The sequence below is a fragment of the Meriones unguiculatus genome, chromosome 2 (genome assembly GCF_030254825.1).
Source record: "Meriones unguiculatus strain TT.TT164.6M chromosome 2, Bangor_MerUng_6.1, whole genome shotgun sequence".
In the NCBI taxonomy this organism is placed as follows: domain Eukaryota; kingdom Metazoa; phylum Chordata; class Mammalia; order Rodentia; family Muridae; genus Meriones; species Meriones unguiculatus.
The window spans coordinates 98,511,589-98,531,238 of NC_083350.1; the positions used below are offsets into that span (position 1 = coordinate 98,511,589).

Here is a 19,650-nt window from a genome sequence, read left to right on the forward strand (position 1 = left end):
GCCAAAATTCCCCACATATTTATGCTATTTATGCATATCTAAATATATCTACCTTTGTGTGTGGATATATGTGTATTCTATTTAACAATGAGGAAATATATGTGAATGTGCCTCCTAGTTTTTTAATATTAATATCTTTGCAAGGATAATGGATGATACATACTGAAGGAAGGGAGTAGGAAAGGAATAACCAAGAAAAATAAAGATGAAAAGAAAAAACAAGGTACCAAAATAGCAATATATATGATATTGAAAATATGTGTGTGTATGTGAAATAATCACTGTGTATTTTTATACAACTATGTGTTCAGTTTTCATGAATTTCAAAGTATAAGTTTTATTTTATATTTTATTATTAAAATAGCTATAGAGCTATTATGACATAATTTATTTACTGTCCAGTTCACCCATTTAAAATGTATAGTGCAGTGATTTTTGGTATGTTCACAGGAGTTGACAATCATTTCTGTAAGCAGCTGTAGAACATTTTCATCTCTTCTACAAGGACTCCCAGGTCCATTAACAGTGACTCCACAAGCCACCTCAAATACCTTCCCAGTCCTAGGCAGCGCCCAGCTTACTTTCTCACTCTGCAGATGTGTCTGTATCATCTGTACCACAGAAATGCAAACATACAATAATTGCTTTTTCTGGCTGGCTTCCTTTACCTAGCATAATGTTTCCAAGATCCATCCATGTTATAGCATGCTGCCTCAAGTCATTTGTTTTTATTGCCAAATAATATTCCGCTGTGTGAATGTAACACAATGTATTCATCTATTTACAGATGTCATCTGGTCAGGCATTGTCATCTTGCCCCCATCACTCTGTTGACTCTTGTACCTTACCTGATACATAGATATTAAGCTCCACTAATCACTGGGTGGTTGTGCTATTGTTTCGTTCAGTACCTGAGGAATAAATTGCTCTGCAGTACGGTCCAATCAAATACGAGCAGAAGTTTTGAAGCTAGGCTTTGCAGTTCATTCTGATGGCAGAGGGCTCTTAATACTTCTCTTTCCCTGGCTCTCTGAAACTAGGATAACGTATCCCCTTTTGAGGCAACCTCCCCTTAGCTGTTTAGCACCCAAATCATCTTTTTCTGTATTTCTTTTTGGTTTGCTTGTTTTTCCTTCTATAATGCAAGCCCTCCCTATGCACCCAGAGCTGGCTAGGAATTCAGTATCCCCATCTCCGCTTTTGGAGTGCTAGAATTAAAAGTATACATCACTGCATCTGGCTCTCTGTTGGTTTTGATAATATACTTCTCACCTTCTGATTCAGATGCAGTTAACCCCCTGGGATGAGCTTTAGAACTTTAGATTTGTTAGGAATGACCCTCCCCTTAGACAAAAGCCTTGTGCTTTCCTTGTGAGCAATGGCCTGTGGGGGTAGCCTTTTTTCTTCTCTGATTACCTTTCCAAGCTTTGAACCTGTACCCTGTAAGTGCACAGTGCCTCACTGCTCTTGGTCTACCCAGACCTTAGTAAAGCAGACCCCATGACAGAGAGCAGGGTAGATGAAGAAAGCTCCTGACTTCGTAGCTGTCCTCACTGGGAATATAACCTCTGCAGCTTGGAGGAGATGGGAAAGGCTGGCCTGTCTGTTCTGATGAGACATCCTATCTGTGGACTGGGAGCTAGGGAAAGAAGGTGCCCATTGTCCTGACTGTGCTCACACAAAGAGTGTCTGTGAAAAGGATTCTGCTACAAGGAAAATTGGGAGCCAGCCATCACCAACTAGCCACAGAATCCTTCTGATCTCACCAGCTTAAAAATGTTTTAAATAAGTATCTCTTCATCCTTTTTGTGTTCTTAGAACTCTTTGTAGAACCTTCCCGTGGCTTTTGGGGGGGGGTAGTTGGAGTTTGTTTACTTATTATTGTTTTTTGCTACACCTAGTTTTGAGCAATTATACTTGTTTCTGAGAGTGGAGTTCCTAGGATTATGTTTTCAGAAGACTGTGCCAAAGCAAAGTCCCTGGACGGTCCTGTCACAGAGTCTGAGCTTCGGTTTCCTTAGCATCAATGACAACAAGCCACACCACCAGTCAGGACACAATAGCCCTGAGCCCACTCCCTCTTCTCCCTTTTTTGCATATCACTTTGAGAAAGTACAAAGGTCCTAACTGAATAAAGGTGTTGGCTCAGTAATGTGTTGCATGAATTTCAAGACTCCTGGAAAGTATTTTAAGTAAAATGAAGAATATATTTAGACACTATACAAATGTGATCTTCAGGCCTAAATCAGGATTCTTTAGAAGTTTGACTCATGAGAAAACAAAATCAGAAACCAACATGACTCAGGATCTCTGTCCCTCCTCTCTATCCTTTTCTTGTCTCACCATCTCCCAATTCACTTCTCCCCTGCATTTTGATAACATCTGAGAATTACTGAACAGAAATTAAAAATTAAAAAATTTAAAATGATGCAATTCAGGAAATCTATATAAAAAAATTTTTAAATGGATAATAACCAATGACCTCTCTGAGGTATTTTTAGACAATAGTCTAAGCCTTAAAATTATTCTCCCTTTTTATTTGTTAAGAAAAAAAAAAACAAAACTATTTTCAGAGTCATTCATTCATTCATTCACTTAATGGGCATGAGTTAATTCCTCCGAACTGAGTAGTCCTTTTACTAGGGACTTGGTTATTGGTTTGGATTTTAGAAGATGAGATAAGATTTAAAGAGTGAGCCAATCAGGATATGCCTTACCAAACAAAAATATACTGTGGTTATGTTTACTCAGTTTTTACAGAACTGGCTTACCCTCTCATAAAGTGACCAGGAAGAGCATTGTAAGTGGATCCCATGACAAGATAAGTAAGACCTACTGCTGACTTCACATGGGAACAGCTTGAGAGCTAATCTTTCATCTTCTTCTGCAGGTCATGATGTATAATTACATTTTGACATTCTTAAAATATCTAGATGCAAAAAGAGATGAATTATACTCAGGTACAGTGCAATTCATGCAGGCATGCTTCCTCACTGAGAGGATGAAGATGCTCAACAAAAATACCCCAGCCTGAAAATTCTATTTCAAAAACTAAAGTGGCTTGTTTTTGTTCTTGAATTTCATGCATCCATACATTGCCTTTGACTAAAATCCATCTGCCTTTTCCTTCCCTCTCCCCTACTGCTATGCCTTCCCAAGTTCACATGCTCTCTTTTAAACCTACTTGTTAAAGTCTGTTTAGTGGGCATGAGTGTCAGACAGTCTGCTGGGTCATGTGTAGCCTCTCAGGGGCTCCACCCTTGAAGATAACCGACCCTTCCCCCCTCAGCAGCCGTCAATTGCCAAGAGCTCCTTAGGAGGTGGCAGGACGCCACAGCCCCTCCCTGATCCAGGCCGGGTTGTTGGTGGGCTTGATCTTGTGCAGGTCTTGTATCCCCAGTTGCAGGCGCTGTGAGCTCATGTGCACAGCAGCCTGTCATGTCAGGGGAACAGTTTTGTTACAGGCGCCTGCTACCTCCAGCTCTCAGTTCTTCCTGCTCCCTCTTCTGTGGGCCACGATACCTCCTTTTTATAAAGAAATCAGATACTTGGAGTACAGTTTTAGAAAATGTATTCAAATCCAACAAAACAAAATGATTCTATTAAAACTTTTAATCCAAAAATAAGGGTACTTTTGTAGTTTAAATGTGAGATTATGTCCTGTTGACTATCAAGGACAGTCTGAATGCATACAATGTACAGTATGAGGAAAACATAGTCCCTGCTTTCAAGAAACAAGTCTTAGACACATACAATGATTGTATAAGTTAGAAAATATTTTTCATAGTAGAAGGTCTAAATATGCCATTAAAGAGAAAAAAGAAAGAATTTTTTTTCTATTTGGGACGATGACAAGAGGTTTCATAAAGGAAATGGCAGAGTTGTAGGGTTGTAATAAAACCTACCACACATATTTCACCCTTCTTTCAGAGACCAGCAAAAATTTACCCTGGTTAAGGACTGTAAAAGGGGTGTTGAGAAAAGGTCAATAAAGCTAGATGAAAACCCAAAAATATCACCGAGAGTTGAGAGTTCATTTTTTAATCCATCAGGAAGCCACAGCCTGGTTTTGAAATGAGGGTTAGTTACTAAGGCTGTGTCTTAGATTATTCTGACACTGTTTATAAATTGGATTTTTTAAAAATACCATGGGTGGGAGGGCAAGAAAGGGCTCAGTGGGCAAGGGCACTTGCTGTCACGCCTGACTAAGTTTGTATGGTGAAAGCAAAGAACAGACTCATTCAGGTTGTCCTCTGACCTCCATATGTGCACACTGTGATGTGTATGTGTGTGCACACACGTGCACACACACAAATGAAACATTTTTAAGGATTAAAAATATAGCAGAGTTTGAAGACCAGTGTAGTGGCCATAGTTACACTGGGCCAAGTACGAAGGAACAAAGAACACAAAATCAGAGGAAATGGCAGTTCCATAAACATGAAACAGCAGAGGGGAAGGAGAGCTCAGAGATCAGTGTCAGCAGTAGAAGGGTACCTACTGCTTTGAGGTTAAATGTCTATATGCCAAGGAGATTGGCAATGGCCTTCAACTAAGAAAAGAAACAGAGAAAGGTGAGAGTTAAAGAAAGAAGAAGGATGAAGGTTTCATTTACCAACTAAATATTAGTTGGGCACATACGGGGTGCTAGCCGCGCAGTCCAGCGCAGGGTAGGGTGGGTAGTGTGAGAGTTATCTTTAATTTTAAAAGTACTTTATGTGGAAGAGGCTCTGTTCCCAATCTGTGTGACTCCGAAGGCAGAGCTGGAGCCAGAGAGTGGGAGTTAGGTAGGAAGTAAAATATTGCTCTAATGAACGGAGGCTTTGGCTGGGTGGTGAGATCCCTGTCATAGACAGCATTCAAGCAGAGGATGGCGTCCTCCAGGAATGCTCAGGCAACATCCTTCTGAGGATGAGGGCCAGCCGAGCCTTTCTGAGAATTCTCTCCAAGCTTCAAGTCTCTTCTCTGATGAGGTAGTTCTGCAGGTTCTATTATTAATCTGTGGTTTTTCTCAATTATTAAATAAATTACTCAGTCTGTCTGCCATTCAGTAAAACACACACACTTGCATCTGTTATTCTTGAATTATTTTTGGTTAGGGCTCTTCTTTATTAAAAAAAAAAATTCCACCCAGTTAATGTTACCTTTATAGATATTTTAGAATGAAATGCCTGGTAGATAGAGTTATAAATACATACCAGAGGGGGAAAGGCTCTTCTTGTGCCTTGGTAAGAACAAACTGGGAATGAATTATCTTGACTTGTGGATTATAATGCAAATTCTATATGTTGCAGTAATTCAAAAATTAAAAAAAAAAAAATCCCGAGAGGTTCACTTTGATACTGCATGGTAAAGAAGGAGAATAATTGCACAGCGAAGCTTTCAATCAGAAACAGTTCCCCCTGATGCTTTTGAAAAGGGAGAAAGGCGAGAAAGGAAAGGGGAGAGGGAACCTGTGGTGAACCTCGTTATGAGCTGTAGTTCAAGCTTCGCGTTTCCTGGTGTCTTTTGAAACGTAAAATCCCACAACAAATAGCTCGGTAATGTATAACCGGGACGAAGATTCGATTCAGATTTAAGCACTTTGGTTTGCTTTTGAGTCTTGCTATTTTCTGCATTTGTTTTGACTGCTCTCGTCATTCAAGATTGACGCTTGGATGGGTGTGTAGGAGGAAGCAGCAGCAGCAGGCTTACAGCTTTGCAGACAAAAAAAAAAATCTGCCTTATCTGATGGCTATTATTGAAAATGCGAGGTGTAGCCTGGGCTGGGTAATGAAGGGGAGCGAGCGAGGGGAAGCAAGGAGCATGGAGCTGCATACTGATGAGTGTAGGAGTACTTGATAAAAAGAATTCTGGCTGCTGGCCGTGCATTGCTCATTGTGGAGTACTCCGACAGTCACATAGAACGCAGAGCAGCCTAAGCTGACAGCTTGATATGCCTTCTTCTCCTGCCTGGTTTTGGGGGCTGTGTGACGCACTGGTCGGTAGTAAAGATTAATATGTAAGAAATGTGGAGCTAGGATCAAGTCATACTCCACAGCCTGCCTGGCAAACTATGTTTTACTTCTGACTTTGCTCTCTCGCTGAGAACATTAATCTGTCAAGCTGGCGGGCTCCTTTGATAACAACTTTCCCAGGAGCATGATGTGGCAATGCCACCTCTCAGCCCAGGACTACCGCTATTACCCCGTGGACGGCTACTCCCTGCTAAAACGCTTCCCTCTTCACCCTCTTACAGGACCCAGATGCCCTGTCCAAACTGTGGGACAATGGTTGGAAAGCATTGGGCTACCTCAGTACGAGAACCACCTGATGGCTAATGGATTTGACAATGTACAGTTTATGGTAAGATGCTCTCTGTGTCCACGGAGCTGCCTTTTGTCTGTCTTTGCTTCTTATGTGTCTTACATGGCTTAGAGGCAGCCTGATTTGCACGGAAATGGATCAGCTTTATATATGTAACTGCATCAGAAAATTGGATGCCTTTACAGCAAACTTACTGTGTGCATATAAACGCTGACTAGAAAATGGGATCTATATGCATCCATTAGACATGTGTGTTGTATGAATTGGTGAGAGCTCTATTTATAGGCTCTGAAAGAAGATTAACATTTATATTCTCCATGTCATTCTTTGTGTGATTTTTTCCCCCTATAAATTTGTGATCTTAGCATACAATTAGATTATACCATGCTTCAGCTAAATCTGGATTTCGGAGACATGTTATTTCACATGCACATCAGCATTTGTGATTAATTAGGCAATCCACTCTGTTGATGGTATGAAGATCATTTTTCCTGCTAATCACTCAATTAGCAGTTTAAAGCCTGTGGACGACCCTTCATTAGCTAGCTGCTTCAGCCGGTCGATTAGCGAGAGCATGCACTTCCTTCCACAAGCCGGCTGAAGAGCGATGAAGTATTGTTTGTCACTTTAGGTGAGAAGCAAACACTGGGGTCAGTTAGCTGTCAGTGTACAGAAAGGGGCAGATGTACCAAATGCACTGATGGGCTTCCGAGTCCTGTTCTCTGTTCAGTGCAAACCGGGCGTGTGCAAACTTCTCACTGTGCATATAGGTGAGGAGGAGGAGGAAGGGAGGGGTGCAAACGACAATCTAGTTTTCTAATCATTCCTAGACCTCCCACAGTCCTCATCAGTTCCTCTTGTTAAACTCCTTTAAGCTACAAGCTACGTCACAGCCCTTCTCACCTTTCTTTGCATGTAAGGTCCCATTACACTTGTCACTGATGCCTACATTTAGGAAGTCCCACATGTCAAAAGCATGTAGCACACCAGCGGCTCACAGATACACTTAATAGTTCCCCTGAGAGAAAACGCTGGGGCTAACAACACCCGCAGCAGCATCAGAAAACACTGAGTGCCACTCAGATCTTTTCAGGGCTTTTTTCAAGATTGTTTTTCTCCAAACTTGGCTGAATTATCACAGATTTGAAGGTTAAGATTGTTAAACTTCCATCCCTACAAAAATGTGTATGCCTTCAAGGTTTTAAAAAAAATGCATAAATGTGGCCCATCATATGAACATTAAGTAGTATATGCATATAATCCTTTATGAGGATCTTATTATGTTTTTAATAATGAGCTATGCTTTGATTTTTCTTGTGTCTACCAAACAGTCACTGGTTATACAGTCGAGACACTGTGGGTGTTGAAATAGGATAGAAATGGAAGTTGTTACTGCCCCGAGCAGATTTAAGTCTTACTTAGGCAGTAACTAGAGTAACCAGCTAACTAAATGAATATCATTTTAGCATTGCTTATATTGGCTACACATCTCTACAGAGCTACATCCCCTGCCTCTACCTGAAATGGGCATGTCAGTCCCAAGCCCTTGTCCAAATTTATTCCGGTCCATGAGAAGTTGGGTTTTAGGTTTGCTGAGTTAATTGGCCACACAGAATGACTTTAATTCAGCTTAATTTTTCTTCTGAATTTTAAACACTTATGAAAAATGTAATCCCCCTTTGAACATATTTAACTAGAAAGTAATCACTCTGGATTTAAAGAAGTATTTGAGGAAAGAGAGTGGGGAACAGTCTTGTGTGAATTATGTACAAAATGTGTCCAAAAGGCAAAATTCCCAAGCACTGTGGGAAGGTTAAAGTTTGATCCTAGATTGTGGTTTTACCTGTTTATTTCCAAATATTGTATGTAATCTTCCAGAAAATAAGATCACCTTGTTAGCTCAGACAAGCCAAAGACTTTCACCGTGAGACAGAACTTAAAAACAAAACAGCTTTGATTTACTGTGTAGAAGGATTAGTTAATTGTGAAAATGAAGCAAATCATGAAATGGTATCATCAATTAGTACAGTGCATGCTGTCATATGTCACTTGTTAGCTACCGACATTGTGAGAAAACAATGTCTACCTTGATGGTAATCACTTCCTGACTGCCACTGTCTACCTAATGCTGAACTTAAAGCACACCGTGACTGGCCCACTGTAAGAAACAGATTTCACTAATGTAAAAATCCGTTAGACCTGTTCAGTTTCCATCTGGTATCATACTCTAGCCTTTGTTTTTTTCTGGTAGCACATTCTGACCTGCATTTATTCATTCTGTTGCCTAAGCAACAGCACCATGCTCCCATTAACTATGATGCAGTGTAGGTCGTATTAGCTTTTTAGAAGACAGTAGGCATCAAGAGGATCTAATTGATGTTGGTTAAAATGACATAGTACATCCATGCATGTACTTTGTTTTAGAAACATGCTCTGGAGCTAATATTTCGTCAATATCCTATTGATGAATTAAGTTTAAACATCTCTTATAAATAATTTTTTAAGAAAATATTTATTGAAAGCTTAATATTTTTGCTAAATCTGTTCTATATACTTTTAAACATAGACATAGTATATGGTTGATTTTATCTAATGTTAGTCATTAACTTCAGTAAAGATTACTTAATAGTGATTTCTGAGCACTGCTCTCTAGCCAAGGTCCTTCCCCGTGCATTTAAATGTTTACCAACTGTCATCACTTCTCCTTCAGGCTCTTAATACTTACCCCTGAGTCTCTAGAGACAATAATTATTTTCCATATGTTTAAGGAAAAATTACAAACTTCTGCTCAATGCATTCATTCTTGTTTGTAGAACATTGTGGACACAGATTAGATCCAGATTTGTATACCCTTGAATATACAAATCAAATAGAATTTGGTATAATTCAAGAAAGGCTACTACAGGGCCTAAAGCCAGCTAAAACTTGGGGAAAGTCATGTGTATGTTTACATCACAAGTAACGTGTCTGAAGTCTTCCCTGGTCCTGCCCCGCCTGCTCCTCTAAAGACCTACATCACATCTGCTCTCTGCATAAACATAATTTACATGCTTCTTGCCAGACCTGGGAGCACTAAGGGGCCTTTGAGCCTTGTGCATTTGTTTAGCCTTTGCAATGTATGTAACATGACTAACTTTTAATGCTGCCTATTTTCTCAACAAGTAGTTTAGGGATGTGTCCATTGTTGTACAGAATGCACTTGCTTGTTTTTTTCTTACTGTATTAATTGCTACCACCATCTTTCTTTTTAAGTTAGATGACTGCTTCCTAAGTTGTCCAAGTCTCAAAGTCTCGTATGACTTTGCTGTTTATGTCCTCTTCCTGGTCCTCGAGTACGCTCATTTCCTTTCTGTCTCCTATACCTTTTATTCCCAAAGCTCTCCCTGACTTGTTTAAGTACCTTTCTTTAAGAACTCTAGTCTGTAGCAGTGTGTCTTTTCTGAACTCATGTAGTGGTTGTATTTTGCAGCCATCGTTCTGCCTCTAGAGTTAGGAATTAAGTTGGCATTTGTGTATACCTGGTCTACTCAACTAGCATAGAAACTCAGAAAGTCTATTTTGTGTGTGATTTTCTTGCCTTTCTCTCCACTCCTAATGTAATGCTATACACATAGAAATCCACCTGTATACACCATATACACAACAGATTGATATGGCGGACTGTCAGTCTTGTTTATAAGCTAAAAATCTCTTGTTGACAATGAGAGTATGGAGTACTAATTGTCTCATTCATGAATCAAGTCCTCTGTAAATATATTCCATGTGCTAGGAAGTGTTAATAACTAGAGATGTAATGACGAACAAAACGTGACCTTTACCTCAGCCGGGGTGTATTATTGCCCTGAGGATTTGTGTACGCATCCCACAAATGTTCTTTCATAAATATAGACTATGAGACAGGAATCTTGATCCCCATCTTTCCATAAATCAGCATCGCTCAGCCATCTTTCCTACATTAAATTACAGTACATGAAGTAAAGTGCAAACAAGCTGTTGGAGCCCAAAGTCAAGGCAAACGGAGATAGTGATAACTGCTGAGCAATACTACAGCAGACCGATGGTGTGAAGACTGGATTACGAGCCTTGTATTACTTGGAGGAGTACTGAGTCATTGCCTCACGGTGCTCATTAACCAACAGCTCTAAAGGGAGGAAGAATGAAATTGTATATTATGTCATTCTTTTAGTGTCTCCTGTTGACCTTTGGACTTGGGGTAGTCTGACCATTGTTACAGTGTTCAGGATGAAGGCTTTATGGAGTCAATTATAAAAATAATACTGGAAGAGCCACACAAAGTGACATTTAGTGAACTTGAGTGGATAGCATTCGTAAAGCACTCCCTGAAGGTCAAAGTGAGCAGTGCCCATTAGACGCTGAAAGAGACCAATGGAGCCACTGCAAGTGATAGATTTGAACAAAAGATGAGAATGAGAGAAAGCTGATGGGAGCATACTTAACGGAAACTTTTCTCCCACATTTGTGGTACATGTTACGTGCTAATAGACCTGCAGATCTCCCATACTTGGCATACTTCACTGTAATAAGAGCTCTATTTGCAGTTGGTCTCGCAAAATGACCTTTTAAGGCTTAGCAAACCACCATCCAAGTAAGAAGTTAGACCTGTGAAGTACAGAAATAAATTGCCCCTAATGGCTAAGACTAGTCATTTCCATGATGATTTCTTACTTAAATATTTTTTTCAGGCAAATCTGTGAAGTTTCTGCAATTTAAAGGTATAAGAGAAGAAAACGGCTCATTTCTTTTACCTTCCTGTGTCTGAAGCAGGTTGGGCTTTGGGTTGAGTGAGTGGCCTTATATTACAAAAGCAGCTATAATTTTCCAAACTCATTGAGGAGAGTAGTGGTAAACTGTCTCTTAGAAAAGATGTTTTTTGGACAACTGACATTTAAAATCTCTTTGTATCTAGCAGTCATTGCCAAAGGGGAGCCATTTTTTATTAGGACAATAGCTTAACTGCAAACGTAAGAGGCAGCGACAGTGGAGGGGTGTTTGGGCTTATTGGAAGGAGGACTTCCCATCAGCACGGTCTTGTCTCCCTATGATTCGGCTTACCTAGCTGCAAAATCAGTCTCTTGAGGGATCCAGAAGCAATACTCTATGGGATGGTTGTATTAATATTCCGAGCTGTTTGAAGGTGCAGGGCACAACGTTGGTGCCAAGAGAGCTATTAATTGTTCCCATTAGTGCCATCAGATTGGGAAAGGGTACTGATTGCTTGTGCAACACAGAAAGTTCGAGACAAGGGCATGTGCCAGGGTGACACATGCTGAAAGAATGACTCCTGGAGAAGATGTCAGCCATGCTTCCAATCTGGTGATGGACAGGGGCATTTTCCTCCATCTGGAAGCTACTCTGATTAAATTTTTTTAAGCATTAAAATATGTTGCCCCATTTTCTAATAACCCAGTAATGTAGCTTCCATTACTAACTAATGTTCACATGAATTAGCCTGTAATTTAGTCATGGAGCACATTTGCATAATTCGATCTCCCGAATTGCTTCAAATGACCAGATATTTGGGATGAGGAATTTGCATTGTGAGTTTAAAAACTTACTAAAACTGCTGAGTTACAGCCTAATTTTAAGAAACCCAGCTAGAATCATATTTCTTTCTGCTTTAAGAGAGCAGATCTCCCAGGCAACCTGCTCAGTGGCTGTGACCTCCATTTTCTCATTTCCAGGCAATGCCTTAACCTCTCCATAATCCAGCCTGTTTCCCAACTTTCCCATAAACTGCTCCCTTTTAAGTCAGCCGTGATCTGCTTCTTGGCAAATTCTCACCCATTTCCCCACACACACTTTATTTCTCTTTGCCCTCTTAGCCTGTGAGACCTTCTCTCTCCACTCCTTACCCCCATTCATTCCCTCGGACCCCCGCCACGTGACATTAAGCTGCCCTTTCTAGTACCCTGTTGTTCTATGTTTCCATGTGAGACCCTCTACTTCCAGACATGCTACAGATCCGCCTTGCTTGCCTTGCTTTACTTTTTCCATACCTGGTTTCCAGTACTGTCCAATTGCTCACCATGAACTTCCATATGCACGTATGCATACGAAGCATTTAGCACAGATCTGGCATAAAATAAATGCCCAACAAATGTTAGCTGCAACTGCAGCCAGAATGATCCTAGGCTCATGTTTCCTTCCATCTACAGTGCTTAAAATCCTTCAGACATTCTTATGTGTAAGAGATGGTAAGATATTTCCAAAATCCACAATGTGACTCTCACATTTGGGATTCCTGCTGACCCAGACCCAGCTAATTCTCCAGCCTTATCTCTTATTTCTTTTCTATGCAGCAGAGAACTGAACTGCGGGCTTTTTCTTTACTGCTTGGCTTTGCACACTCCACTCTCTGCCAAGAGTCACTGAAGTTCTCTCTTAGCTCCTTTTCATCTTGGGCTCTGAGTTCAGTTGTCACGTGTTTGAGTTGTCAGTTCTCTTCTGGCCTTCTAGGTACAAGTTAGGAATGCTTCTTCCATAGGACCTTAAAATTCCCTTCCCGGCCTATATTACCTGTGCTTTCTCCATTTCCTCCCTACACCCATAAAATTCCACCGTGCATAAATACTGGATCAGACTTTGTGAATCTGTGTGAAGGACCACATGGTAAATTGTTCAGACTTTGCAAGATGTATGGTCTCTGTGAACACTTCTCTGTCTCTGTTGTTGCAGTAAAATAACCATAAACGATACGAATATGACTGGGTTTGGTTTTGTTCCAGTAAAACTGTGTTTACTAAAACAGGCAGATTAGTCTTTGGGCCATAGTTTGCTGCCCTGTCCCACAGTTAGAAATCAGCTTTCATCCTCTGTGTTTCTGGATCTAATGACAGAAAGCAGAAGCAAACAAGTAAGGAGAAAGACAGGAAGAGAAGAAGGCGTGGGGTGGGGGCGGGCTGGAAACAGGCAGATGGCTACAGGAAGGGATTTTGAGGGTCTGTTTGTTTTAAAGATAACCTCAGCTTGCTGCTGAGGACAGAGCAAGATCCAGCTTTCAGGAGTTTGACGGTGTGTTGTAGACTAGAGTATATTTTCAGCTAGTGAACTGAAGAGGCATGAGATCTAGAAAACACAGCTGTAAAACAAGTCTGCCTTCCCTCTGTGTGGAATTCCTTTCTCTTCCTTCTTCACTTCTTCCCCTTCCTTCTCCCTTTTCTTGAACCAATTTAAACTTCGTTCCCTCAAGGAAATGCTTCCTGATGCTCCCTTCCCTCTTAGGGGGCACACACTCCCTTCCCATTGCACCCACAGTGCACCCACAGTGCTCTGTTTTTAGCCCGGTGCCAGTCCTTCTGTTGCTCGGAAATTATTTTAATCTGTTCAGATCTCTATTTCTACCCTAGAGAGTGAATTTCTTAAAGGAATAGATTGGGTATTATTTACATTTGTATTCCTAAAGCCTAGTAAAATGCCTGGCATAATAGTAGATTTTCAACATTGATGAATGGAAGGTTTTAAGTATTATATAGGTTCCTGTAAATTAACCTACACACTTCCCACATCTATCAGTAATTATTGGTACATCCATATTTATAAATGAAGAGAATGAAGCTCGGCATGGTTTAAGGAAACTGTTGGCAGAGCTGGGACGACAAAGCCAGCTGTCTACGATGGACAACCCCTCTCTGACTACAGTTAGAATCTTCATTCCCCTCTTCAGCAACTGTTTCTACCAAAGGCACCCAGGAGCTGCCAACTCCCGCTCAGAGCTCTTCCCGTCTTCAACACTTTTGTTCTCTTGTTGAACTTTCTCTCACTACACCTTATCTTTCTGTCTCCTCCCCACCGTTTCTTAAGAAGACCATTGCTTTAACCAAGGCAGGTCCTGCACCACCAAGCAGGTGTTCGCCTTCCTTTCTATCCACAGTTGCCTCAGATTATGTCAGGCAGGAAGTCCAAGCTCGAGGTACCAGCAGAGCTGATTCTGAGGAAAGGCTGTCTTGTGGGCCTGTTTCCTTGAATATGCCTCTTTACTCCTGTGTTTCAGCATTGACTTCTCTGGGTCTACAGGACTATGCCCACACTTCTCTTCCTGTAAGGAAGGCAGTCACACTTGGTTGTAGACCATACTAATGACCTCTTTTGATTTGATTATTTCCATAATCAAATGGAAAGACCCTATTTTCAAAATAAGGTTACATTCTAAAGGGCTAATGGTTAGGACTTCAACTGATCTGTTTGGGAGTATCATAATTAAGTTAGTAACAACCTTCAATAAATGTATGCCTGTGAATCCTTTATTATTCCCCATATCACTAAACACAGCTATAATAATCAAATAGTTGCTTAGCTAAATTAAAGTCAAAAGTCAACTCCAGGCCAATTTAAGCCCCAAAGGAAAAGTTTCCAATGATGTGGGAATGTCATAAAAGGACCAACTCAGAAGGTGTGAATCAGAACAAACAAAGAGTGTGAGCAGCTCTTGTTAATGGGGATATAGTGATGAGAGAAGAACCAAGAGAAAAAGTTCAGAAAGAAAGAGAAAATATTACTTGTTCCAGACTTAGGAACAAGGGTATGCTTCTTGCCATATACAGTGAATTTCAAGTCAGGCTTGCCTTGGATTGTGAGGCCTTCTGGGTTCAGTGGTTTCTTTCATGCCTACCAGAGACAGCGGTGCTCGTGGAAGACATGATTTGTACTCCTGTAGCAACTGTTCCTAAGGTGTAATAAGCTGCCAGTGACCATATATTCTAATCCAGAAGAACACACAGGCAAGAGAGACAAAGTGACAATACCCCATAGATCATTGCAATCACCTCCCCGCCTTCTTCCTAGAGTCTGTAACCTGGTATGTGTCTGTCATATGCATTAGGAAGTTCCCAACCATTTAATATCATATAACTTAAAATAATACTGAGAAATAAGAGCCCTTAGGACACTAGTTATGGATTATAGAGGTGTATAGAGAGGAGAGAAAAGCAAGCGAATGACTATGACTGGTTTCTCAACATTAGCTCATTGATTTCTATTGCTTCAGTCCACAGAATTAAGTTTCAGGTTGTTTTATTTATCTTCCTTTACTGAGCAAAGTTGATCAGGATTTCCACAGCTTGCGTTTACTGGCCAATGTCTCTTTATATGGTTGGCAAGAAAAAAAATAGATTTGTTCTTCTAAATATTTGAAGGTGATCTTGGAATTCAAGTCTTTGAAACCAGAATATATCAAGTTTATTTGATACAAGTCATATTCCACATTATTTAAATCAGAAAAGCATAGTCCATAAAGAGGAAGCTGAATATTGGGCCTTCACCAGGCCTGAATAATGGCATAGTTGTCTGATTTTCTGCTGCTCCAAAACAAAATTAACAGTAACATCCGAACTGGTAACATCAGTTCCAGATATGACTTAGTCTTTCAAAAGGACAAAAACAAGAAATCATCTAGACAAATTCAACCACTGAAGAGCTTCTGGATGAGTTTTAGTGATTCTCTTTGGAGAAGAGTGTAGTGAAAGGTCCTTTAGAGTCAGAAAATACAACTTGTCAATTTCCTGGTCATTATGACATTATACCAAGTTATTATGACATAGTAGAAAGAATAAAACCATATTAAAATTGGATTGTGCTTTATCTATACTATCTAAATTTGGGTGACAGAAGGAATAGATTCTATGTTTTCTTGTAGCAGAAATGGTTTAGAATTAGGTAAGCCTTCTTCTCTATGATCTCTAAACAAAGTCAGATATAACCTATTTCTTTTCAAAACTCTCCTTCGGCCCTCTTCGCCCTTGAGTCTGTCCTCTTACTATTTTTCTCTTTATAACAAAAGTTCTCAAAAGAAATGTCTGTACCCCCTGGTTTGCCTTTCAGTTTAATAAGTCAGGCTGGATGACATCAGCCTCTGCCTGATCCTGAAGTTATTTATAAATGATGACCAGCCATGTCCTGCTAACTGCCCAAACCCAATCCTTATTAACCTTATCTACCTGTGGTCTGTGATTCTCTTGACCAGTCTTTCTCTCCTGAGTGGTGTATCACTTGGGCACCCCTCATCCCAGGGCTATACGGTCTAGCCTCCCTACTCCTGCCTGCACTCTTGATGCTCTCTTTCCACTCAACTGATGTAAATCTTTCTACCTTTTATATAGTTTCATGTTTCCGCAGACTCAGTGTCTAAACCTGGAGATGACCTCTCCCATAAACCTTGTATCATGGAAAGTAACTTGAGTGGATAAAATAGTTGGTAAGAAATGAGGTCATATGGAACTAGAAAGGTAACTACTGCTGTTGGAAGCATAGAAACCTTGGTATACATTCCATGAAGACAAAGCCAGAGAAGCATGGAAGAAATAGCAGACAGGCAGTAAAGGAAGCGCCAAAGACCAGATGGTAGAAAAGCAGACGTAAGCTGCCCAGTAAAAGATGATTTATACAAGTGTTTTACATAGGAGAGAATGGAGGTATGTTTGGATATTGAATGGAACGATGGAGAAAAAAGGTAGAGTAGTGGAGAAGAAAGTACTGGATTGATTTTTTAAAATGGTGGTAAGAAGGCTTGGGATTCAGAGACAAAGTAGAAGGATTGGTCGGTAGTAAAAACGTCAACTGAAGGGAAGACATGGAGGATGGCCGCTCCTTTGTCTGGTAGCTGTGGAGAAGGCAGAGCTGTTTTTCCTCTGATGCACTCCGTTTCACGGTGAGTTACAGTGATAGTGAGGGAGATTTGAGAATAGAGAAGCTATTTACAAAGCTTCCTCAGGCTGGAGATATAGCGCAGTTAGTATAGTTCTTGCCACAAATTCCTAGGTTCAGTCTCCAGCACTTCATAAAACTAGGTACACAAAACCCCAGCACTTGGGAGGTAGCGCAGGAAAACTGGTAGTTCAAGATCATCCCGGGATACCTGAAGACCCATCTAAGAGGGAGTGGACTATCAGAAAACAGGAAAAATTTGTATTAAAAGTGGGGTAGCATTATAGGACCATGGTGAGTGCTTATTTTAGATCCACAGTTATAAGAAAAAAGTAGGAACTGGAAAGACAGTGACACTTTAAGGCACAGAATTGTTTCCATAGCCTCTTCATCTACCTGGAGTGAGACAGTGCGCTGGTCACTTAACCTCTGTGGACATCATTTCTCATGTGAAAACTGGAGACAGTACTACCTGGTTTGCAAGGTGATGGTAAGAACTAGACTAAGAGCAGCTGTGTGCTCCTCGCGATGAATCATGATGATAAGAGACTCGGATCTGCTGAGCTGGCAAACCACTTGAGAGCTCCTGCTTAACCAGCTTAGAGTGCAGGGATGCACACAGTTCTCACAAGACTCTGCCTCTGTCACCCTCAGGAGTACACTGGAAAAAAGGAAGAGGGTTACCTGAATTATCCTAGGAACATCGGCAACCTGCCTATCTCACTGACCTCGTACCAAACAACTCTAAAGGCCACTGAGGAGCTGCATCATCTTATCCCACTCACCCTCACCTTGATAACTGGCTGTATGTACGCCTGGAGAAGTGAGCCACTGGGCACGTGACCTTATGCCAGTACAAGTCACTGGAAGACTATTGCAGGACACCCACAGAGCTAGATCTTCTCGAGTTCTGACCGCTCAGGGACACTCACTCATTAGAAAATGGCCTCCTAACTATAGCTGCTCAGATTGCATTAATTTTAATTTAAAATTATTTTAATTTGTTCATGTAACTTTATATGTATAAGTGTTTGCCTGCATGTATGTATGTGCACCAAGTGCATGCCTGGTACCCATCGAGGTCAGAAAAGGATAGCGAATTCCCTGGAACTGGAATTACAGATAGTTGTAAACTACTATTTGGGCTCCAGGAACCGAACCTGAATCCTGTTCAACGATAAGTGTTCTTAGCCACTGAGCCACCGCTCCAGCACCCTGTAATAATTTCTATAGGAATATTTGCATACATAAGAGTGTAGTAGTTCTGTCCCCAGGGATTAATAATCTAAACTTGCATTCAAACTACTCATATTATAAAGCATAGGAAATGTGCTATAGCATTTCAAAATAAAAATCTATGTTTCATACCTGCATCCTTAATCCTTCAGGATGTGTTGACATTCTGAAGTAAAAAGTAGAAAATTATTTTGTGGAATGTTCAGGAAAAAATTTTTAGTGGATTTTGGGGAGGTCTATCCATTTGTTCACAGGGGAATGAAGTATGTACACCCTTTATTCATCTACCAGTGGTAACTGCGGGAGGGACTACAGAGAGACCCAGAATAGTATCTTCTTTAAGAGCCCACAGCGCGCTCAGGAAGCTGGATCTAGCATACTTAACTGCTCGGTAGCACTACTCAACTCAAGTAGTAATGAAAGTCAATGGTGTGTTTTATGGCATAGCATGCAACTATGGGAAGAATGAATGCGATAAATCCATGACTGGTTATATCTGGGCAGGAAGAGATGTCTGTCATCTGGAGCACTCAGAGAAGGTTCTCTGACAGAAGTGAGCTTAAGTAATGTTTGTGTAAACACTGAGGAATGGGATGAATGTTAAAAAAAAAAAAAGAATGGAATCTTGAACAAAGAGGTTAAGATGTCCAAATGCAGGTAGTATTTGAAAAACAAGGGGGATCCTAGTCAGGGACAACCCCAGGGTCCTCTTATGATTTTCTCAATGAAAATGCTTCCTACTTTGCAAAATCTTGGTTCCAGCACTGTGCATGCACCACGTAGGGAGACAGCTTACTGACCTATCACTTACCCAGGTGACAGCACATGCATGGGACACATGCATGTCCCATACTGTGGCAGCAAGGCAACATCTGTCTGAGGTTGATTAATTGAGCTATTTTAGCTAGTCCTGATGAAAATGAGTTACTGGTTATATTAGGTTTTTCTCCCAAACAGAAGGTATCAGTAACTGCTCTCATTACTGTGCCAAAATGCCCGAGGAAAACAACTTAAAGAAAGAAGCATAGAATTTGGCTCACAGTTTGAGGGTCTAGTCCATCATGTTAGGGAAGCCATGGCAATGGCTGGCATGAGCAAACTACCTACATTGCATCCACAGCATGCACTCAGCTTGTTTTCTCTTTTTATTAAGTTCAGAATATCAGCCCTTGGGATTGTGTCAATCACAGAGTGGGTCTTTCCACTTCAGTTAACCCAGTCTAAATACACCGTCACATACATGTTTCCTAGCCAACTCAATCTTGTAAGATTGATAGTACCAACCACCACACACACACCATCCTAAGGGCTGAGGTTCTGTCTCAGAGCCAGCGGAAAACCCGTTTTCAATAGCTCCTATCATTAGAGCATCTGGTGGTCCTCCCACACACTGTACTTCTTGTCTACCTGACCCTCTGTTTTCTCAGATACTCACTGAGCCCCAACAAC

General features: G+C 40.8%; 1 protein-coding gene across 16 annotated transcripts in view; it reads left to right on the plus strand.

Annotated features, from left to right (window-relative positions):
• Anks1b (ankyrin repeat and sterile alpha motif domain containing 1B) overlaps positions 1 to 19,650 on the plus strand; it is a 1,054,774-nt gene that overhangs the window by 668,963 nt on the left and 366,161 nt on the right. For 15 of the 16 annotated variants that reach the window (XM_060377911.1, XM_060377912.1, XM_060377910.1 and 12 more), the window contains one exon: positions 6,239 to 6,345. In XM_060377911.1, coding sequence (XP_060233894.1) covers positions 6,239 to 6,345 — 107 coding nt within the window. Of the gene's footprint in view, positions 1 to 5,868; positions 6,346 to 19,650 lie in introns of those variants that run through there. The other variant, XM_060377913.1, reaches the window with a different exon arrangement.